At 43.5% G+C, this 8,515-nt stretch overlaps 1 protein-coding gene across 1 annotated transcript; it reads right to left on the reverse strand.

Moving 5' to 3' along the window:
- Positions 1-1,553: 1,553 nt before the first annotated feature.
- LOC308175511 (isotocin receptor-like) lies at positions 1,554-8,000 on the reverse strand (the record flags this gene model as incomplete). The annotated part of the gene is made up of 2 exons (XM_080551169.1): positions 1,554-1,786; positions 7,073-8,000. 2 exons carry the CDS (start codon positions 7,998-8,000, stop codon positions 1,554-1,556), a joined length of 1,161 nt encoding a protein of 386 aa, XP_080407295.1.
- Between the last annotated feature and the right edge of the window lie 515 nt (positions 8,001-8,515).

Genomic DNA, 8,515 nt, shown 5'->3' on the forward strand with positions numbered 1-8,515 from the left:
TCCGGGATCTGAAATACTAAGAAATATGTGACACAGTCTGATCCTTTGGTCCGCATGTCGGCAACCAATCAAAATGTTGAGACTTTTTCTTTTGAAACGCGGAACTACGTTTCGACGTTGTTGAGAATCACAACACAAACTCGCTAGTCAAGCCAAAATACTGCAACAAAATGGATTCGGAGAGTAATCCCCACTGCTACCTAGTTAACTAGAACACTACTTTACATTGTTACCTAGTTAACTAGAACACTACTTTACATTGTTACCTAGTTAACTAGAACACTACTTTACATTGTTAACTAGAACACTACTTTACATTGTCAGCAGGCTCACAAAACAAGCTGTGTTCGTTGACTAGTGATGTGTCATTGATTTTCAACAACGCGGAATTGTATTCACATGCATTTTTTCAAAAGAAAAGTCCAATCATTGCATCGGATCCTGATAATATCAGTATTATGAGGACCAAAGCATTAGAACGTGTCACATATGTGTGGAGTAGGGAATGATAGTGGAGGTCTGCATGAGACAGTGTCTTAGCCATTCCTTGTCCTCATACACTGTAGAGGTCTCTTTTAGGGATGGTATCTTGACGACCCAAACTCCTGGCCCGATGACATTGTGACATCATGGAGGTCTCCATGGAGACCATCATGGAGGTCTCTTTTAGGGGTAGATGCCATCTGGACGTTCCACCCAGTCCACACCTTCATGTTCTGAAGGTCTCTCTCAGCGGTAGATGTTACCATGGCCACCCCAGGTCTTTACCTCAAATACCCGAGGTCTCTTTCAGTAGAATCATGACCCACCCCCACTCCTGGCCACTTAATCTGAGAGTCTCAGGAGCTCAGGTACTTTTATTGAAAGAGGGTATCTACCTACCGCCCCCAGTCCACACCCTTATGGTGTCTGTTGAAGGTCTCTTTTAGGGGTATATGGTGTCATGCCCCCCCCCCCCCCCCCCCACCAGTCTACAACATTATGTACTGGAGGTCTTGTTCGCTGGAGAAGGGAATATAGCCTACCCCAGTCCTGTCCCTCACAGGCGGTGAGTGAAGCTCACTTTGTGTGGAGGAGGGCTCCATTTATCTCTCCTATAAATATTATTATTATGATTATTATCTGACCTCTCCTGGTCGTGGCCCTCATGTGCTTAAAGTCTCTTCTTCGTGGTGGAAGTATAGTGTATCCGTTCTCCCTCACATGCTCTGTTAGTAAGTAGATGGTATCATGGCCTCCCCCAGGCGAGGGTGGGGGTCGTAGGGCCTCCACCAGTCCTAACCCTCATGTTAGGGGCGGCTGTGTCTCAGGAGGTAGAGCCGCCGTCTAACGATCGCAAGGTTGGCGGATCGGTGGTTCGAGCCCCGGCTGGCCACATGTCGAAGTGTCCTTGGGCAAGACACTGAACCCCAAAATTGCTCCCAGTGAGCGGGCCGGCCGGCGCCTTGCATGGCAGCTTGGCCGCCATTGATGTGTGAATGTGTGTGTGAATGGGTGAATGAGAGGCCGTTGTAAAGCGCTTTGGATAAAGGCGCTATATAAGTGTAGTCCGTTTATGTGCTGGAGGTCTGCGTGACGCTCCTCTGGCTGCTCTTGGTGACGTAGTGGGAAGACACGCTCCTGCGACCCGGCTGGCCACACGGCGAGGCCTTCAGGTACCTGGTGGAGCAGCATGAGAAGCACCGCATCAGGTCGTGGAACAGGTGGCCCGCGAACAGCATGTAGATCCACGGGTTACAGCAGCTGTTCAGGCTGGCTAGCAACATGGCGATGATGAAGGCCATGTCTGGAAACAATAAAAGGAGAGTAGATGTTACTGGAATGGGAATGCTGGGAACTTACAGCTTTTAATAAAAACAACAGCAGCAGCAAGAAGACAAAATCCAAATGGATACTTTGCCAATTGTAGATTCTTTCAGTTATTTGCTGCTTGCCAAGTATAGAATGAGTAAGGCAGTAATTGTTCAGTAAAGTGCTACACTTTGGCAGGGAATCAATCCTGTTATTCAAAAAGGGAAACAGTTCGAGGTCATTCTCAGAAGAGTTATTCTTCTCTGTGCTGATGGGACTTTATTCAATCAAACCTAAATCAAGGTTATTGGTTAGTGGAAATTCGTCATTCTTCACTGCAACAATACCATTTTGATTTTCTGTACTCTACAAAAGTGTTTACAATGTGAGACAAAAAGAGACTCAACAGCATACCAATTCAAAAGTGTTTGTCTCTGAGGGGGTGTTCTCACTAGAACATTTGCTTCACTTGAAACGGAGTTTAGGATAAAGTTCGCTTTGCTCTGCGTCATTTGAACAATAAAAGAGGGGGCTGGCACTCACTTGATTTAGTTCAGTGGATTAATTCCAAATACTTTTCAAGGCAACATGTTAAAGATTCAACATGTTAAAGATTCAACATGTTAAAGATTCAACATGTTAAAGATTCAGCATGTTAAATATTCAGCATGTTAAAGATTCATCATGTTAAAGATTCAACATGTTAAACATTCAACATGTTAAAGATTCAACATGTTAAACATTCATCATGTTATAGATTCAACATGTTATAGATTCAACATGTTATAGATTCAGCATGTTACAGATTCAACATGTTAAAGATTCAACATGTTAAAGATTCAACATGTTAAAGATTCAACATGTTAAAGATTCAACATGTTAAGACTGACACATCTGCTCAGCATGAGGCGCAGTATGAAACGTTTGTGCAGGTCTAGTGTTGCATAACATCAAAAATGTAATTTGTTAATATATCTAAAATAAATAAATAGATAAAATAAATCTATGTAAGTGACTGCTGGTTCCTTTTTATAGCCTAGCTCCATTTGTAGCCCCAAGTAGTTGTTCATAGCTAATTTTTTATTGCATTGCTACAATATACAGTATAGTGCAGGCAGTCGCACAGAGACAGAGACAGAGACAAGGACAGAGACAGAGACAGAGACAGAGACAGAGACATACAATCACAGCTTTCCATCTCACTATTCATTTTGCAATAACTGAAGGCTGTGCTTTATCAAGTTAAGTACATGTCTGTGTGGTTTGGGAGGAGGGTGTGCAACCTTTAAACTACATTAGATTAATCCCTACCAGTGATCAGACAATTTACTAAATTAGTTTCAAATGAATCTTTGAATTCTCATTCACCCATTCACACACACATTCACACACCAATGGCGGCAAGCTGCCATGCAAGGCGCCGGCCCGCTCACTGGGAGCAATTTTGGGGTTCAGTGTCTTGCCCAAGGACACTTCGACATGTGGCCAGCCGGGGCTCGAACCGCCGATCTGCCAACCTTGCACCACAGCCGCCCCAGTAACATGGAGAGATTGATCGGCAGAGAGTGCAGGGAAGTGAAGACATAAATACACTGGTGCCAAACATCAGTCGCTGATGATGGGGAACAGGGAATGAGGCTGTCAATGGGACACTCAGAGGGAGGCACCATGGAGTCGTCAAGGAAACTGCGACCCTATCTGTAACACTCTGCTAATACATGTTGGACCTCTACTTCACTGGAGATGATGGACCACTGTGCATGTGAGAGTTCCTGGTTGGCTGGTCAGGGAGTTTAAATAATGAACAAGGCTTTGATCCAAGGTGCACATATTACTCTGGATGGGAGGCCGTTATTATAGCAAAGTTGGATTAGCTCATCGTGTTGTATTACAGTCTAGCAAATACATCACACATGAAACGACAGGATAATATTAAGAGTTCTTCTCTACATTAGTAAACCTGACAGCCGTTAAGAGCTAGGCTGACAAATGGATTTGATTGTGACAGCTTAAGAAGACAGGTTGAATTTATGACAGCAGACAGCATCGCTCATATGGTCTCAAGACATAAACATATATTTTAATTTTATATAAACAAAATATTTTAAATAAAAAAAAACTAAATTTATATGGCGCCTTTCAAAAAACCCAAGGACGCTTTACAATTCTAAGGGAAATGATCAGACAGACAAAACAGAAAACAAACAAAGCAAAACTGAAACATTGACTAGGGGCCAAAGGCCTTGGAGAACAGATGGGTTTTAAGGGCTGATTTGAAGGAGTCCAGGGTGGGGGCGTTGCGGATCACTATGGGGAGGGAGTTCCAGACGCTGAAGGCTCTGTCCCCAAAGGTCCGTAGGTTGGTGCGGGGGGTGGATAGCAGGCCCATGTCTGCGGACCGCAGGTTCCAGGAAGGGGTATGCTGGGGGAGGAGGTCAGTTAGGTACTGGGGGGCGCAGGCGTGGAGGGATTTGTCGGTGATGCGGGACTTGACCGGGAGCCAGTGGAGGTGAATGAGGGTGGGGGTGAAGTGCTGCCAGGGCTTGGTGTGGGTGAGGACCCTGGCAGCTGAGCAGCTTTGTTGGTTGAGAAGGTGACTTCAAACCTACTAAACAGATATTCCCTTTCAGAATATTTCATGGTCAACGTGTTGTTAAGACATCTTGTTTCATTCAGAGTTCTTTCAAAACTGGCGTTGCTCCCACACGTCTGTGAGTTAGAAGTGTCAAACTTCATATGCCTTTGTCCTATCCTTTCAGTCTATTCAAGTGCAAGTAATACATTGCTCAATGGCTCGCTATCAACAGGAAACAGTGGTTGAAAGATTGTTTAGAGCAGACAAGACTCCCCAGAACTCAAAAGGACAGAAAGGACAGCTCTAAAGATACAGTAAAAGGAACAAATCTCTCCACAAATGATGGAACTACACAGGAATGAGACACACATGAGCCTGGAGTCCTTTGAGACCTCATTGAAACACGTTGATGTCAAGCAGGCTACGTTTACTCTCTCTGAGTCTACAATGAGTTATGGCTTTGAAATGTTTTACAGCAACTTTCTCCTGGTCACCCCCCCCCCCCCCTCCTCCTCCTGACAAAACGATTTAAACATGACCGTTTATCAGCTTTGAACTTGAGTGGTTTGTTTAAACCTTAAATCACAGATACAGTATGTTTGTATGGAAGCATGAATGGAAGCATGAATGACACCGGCATGATAAACAGACTATATTTGGACACTATATGACACATAAAGCTAGACAGACCAGCTGAATATACAGTATGTGAATGTCAAAATGCACTAAACCATGTACCTTTTAACAACCTAACAACCTGTTCGAGCTACTGCCGTCTGGGAAACGGTACCGAAGACTCTGGGCTAAAACGCAGAGGCTGACAAACAGCTGTTTCCCTCAAGCAATCAGACTCCTGGAGAAATACACTGGAACAATACAAAAGACTGCCACCCCTAACCAACCCCACGCACACTACAAACATGAACATATTACAGTATTATAAGTACTACACACTACAACAATTAACACATTCATAGCCTCTACCGTGCCCCTAAAAAACTTCTATTGACCCCCTTTTACTCTTTCTCTGTTTCTCCAGTGTCTATATATATATATATATATTTTTTAAAAACTTGGTTTAGAGGTTTAAAAGAAGGTGATAGAAGAAGGGGTTTTTCCTTCTATCAATGGCCCCGGGCCTGAGCTAGATTACTCTTCCTGCTACGACTGGTGGATTGATGATTCACTTGCTTAGTCAAATGTATTGATTGTAAGTCGCTTTAGAATAAGGCGTCTGCTAAATGCCAAAAATGAAAAAAAAGATGTCAATTTAGTTGTACAACCTTTGGTAAAATAGCCTTATAGCTATACCTATAGGCATGGGGGGGGACCCCTTATGGCTCAAGAGCACCGCAAGAGTCAAAGTCCTCCATAATGTAACTTTAATATAAAGGAATAAGGGCAAATATCAGTCATATGAAACATGCAGCAGGTAAGACATGATGGCAGGTAGGGTCTGAAGATGAGTGACACTCCACAGGTCACCCCCCCTCATCTGCTCCCAGACTGATGGTGCGTTCACGACCACTTTGGAAACTCGGAATTCCCACCTGTGATATTGGACCTCCTAGTTTGGAGCATTTAGGTGTTTGAGGTCGGAAACTCCAAACAACATGAACGCCTGTTGGCAAGTTATAACCGCTTTAACTTTAAATTCTGTAAATGTACAACTCTCCAGAAATGCATCTAATGCACAAAAACAAACTACAGTGTGTATTCAACAGCTTAGAAAAACATTACATGTTATATTTACACCTAGCTTCTGTGAATCATGCCATGCTTGTGGTTACTTTCTTATTGACAAGACGTCAGAGAACTAAACTCAGAGAATGATAAATGAGTTTCCCACAAGTTTGAGGGCCGTTCAAACTGATTCTTCACATTCAGAGCTCGTAGTTCCGACTTTCCGACATGTCTTAAATGCATTACAATGACGCCTATAAATGATATATAATATATGCAATATACGCTGGGTTCAACGCACAATACAGCGCAGCTTGCACCCAGTGTTTAACAGGCTGGAACATTGACTGCATGTGCAACATTTAGTAATGCAGCAAAATGGATCAGTTCTATTTAATTAAATGAAGAACATCTAATTGAATCATCGCAATGATTTTTAAAAATTATTATTTCTATTGATCACACGTGGCATTCTGCCATAATCTGCTTGATTGCTTTTGTGATTGATAGCCTACATATTGATAACAAATACAAAACAAATTAAAAAGTAAACTGTCCTCAAAAAAGGATTACACTTGATAGCTCATGTTTATTGTTTATTTATGAAAGATATATTTATGACACTATAGGGGAAATAGGGGGAAATTGGATTAGATTTGACAACATTGAATATAATTAGGTTAAATCTACATAACACTGTTGGCTACTTTGATACGAATGAATGGAAACATAGGCATATAACATATAAACATAGGACTCTAGGCAGTCGACTAGTGAGTAAGGTAACACATCTGCAATTGAACCCAATCCAACCCCTGTGCGCATCAGAGCGCAAGCCTATTTGGAGTAAATACTTGGAGTAAATACTTGGAGTAGCCTATTTAATCTGCGTTTGTGTTTCTCAAGAGTGACAGAGGGCCTTCCCCCTGTATTGTACCTCGTCCATAAAAACTAAATTTAATGGAAACATACATTTATATTGATGCGTAAAAGCAATGCGCAACACGCAGGCGTTGGTCTTACCTTCTCTGGGCGCAGCGGGGTCCCACGCCGACCACATCTGCACGAAGAAAAAGGGAGTCCAGCAAACCACATAAGCCAGGACTATTACAAATGTCATCTTGACAGTCCGTATCTTGGCTTTGGATATCAACCTCACACTGCTCACCCGAGAGAGCGCCGCGCCTTTGGACGCCCTGGGCGTCAGCGACATGCACTGGTCCCTCCTGGTCTTCAATTTAAAGTTCTGCCATATTTTAAAACTGATCAGGCCGTAGCAAACACTGAGGATGCCCACCGGGATGATGTAGATGGTCAGAGTCATCCATGTGATGTACGCCTTGTCGCCCCAGGGTTGCACGAAGTCCCCCCAGCAGTCAAACACCCCGTCGCCCACCTCCTTCAAGGAGAAGATGTACACCTGAGGAGTGCTGAAGATCAGACTCAGCATCCAAGAGGCAACCACATAGAAGCGGTCCTTCCTCTTGTACAGAGAGCGCAGTGGCTGGCATATGGCTAAGCATCTGTCTATGGACATTAACACGAGCATGTAGGTGGACGCGAACATGCCCACGACCTGGAGGTATTTCACCAGCCTGCAGAGAAGGTCCGGTCCGTAGAAGCGGAACGTGATGTCCCATATGAGCTGCGGGAGGACCTGGAAGACCGCCACCACCAGGTCTGCGATGCTCAGGTGCCTCATGAAGTAATACATCCGAGAGTTGCCGTGCTTGCTGGTGTGGACAGCCAGGAGGACGCACAGGTTCCCGGCCAGCGCCAGCAGCAGGATCAGGACCAGGACGGCCACTTCCACTTTGGCCACTTCCTCGTTCCTCTTCAGGGGGTTCCTGGTCTGGTTCCTGGGGACGTTGGTGTTGTTTCCACTACTAGAAGAGTTGCTCCACGAATCATTCATCGCCCAGAAGTCGTGGTCTCTGAGAAGGTCCTCCATCTCCATCGTGCGTAAACGCGCCGCGTAACTTTAGAAGGAGCCTTCAAAGACTGCTGGCATCCTCCATGAGATGTTGGTGAGTTTACTGATTCGTTGTCTTGGTGCCTTGCTTATTTGCTGATCGTTTTACATTTTTCCAAAGTTTAAAAGTTATGATTCCAGAAGGAAAGAGGTGTCCAATCCGGCGTATTAATGAAATCTGAAAAAGAAACACTACTACCAATTAGTCAAGATAGGTTACAGTACGTCAGTAACATATGACATTGTGCCATTATTATTATTATCTCAATTTGACAAACAAACATAAAAAATACAGTTGATGTTGAAACACAACCTTTAATTTATGTCGTCACCTTCTTAAAATAATGCCTTAAGTCACTTTTCAGGAAAATGTTTTGCCTAAATATCATATTCTATATGTGGTTCAGTTTATTCTGTTTTTCTCAAAACTTGAAAATATGACTCAAGCAATTATACTGATTAGTTGAGATATATTAATTAAAACTATAATATTA

This window comes from Nansenia antarctica (genome assembly GCF_963989245.1).
Source record: "Nansenia antarctica genome assembly, contig: SCAFFOLD_382, whole genome shotgun sequence".
Taxonomy (NCBI): domain Eukaryota; kingdom Metazoa; phylum Chordata; class Actinopteri; order Argentiniformes; family Microstomatidae; genus Nansenia; species Nansenia antarctica.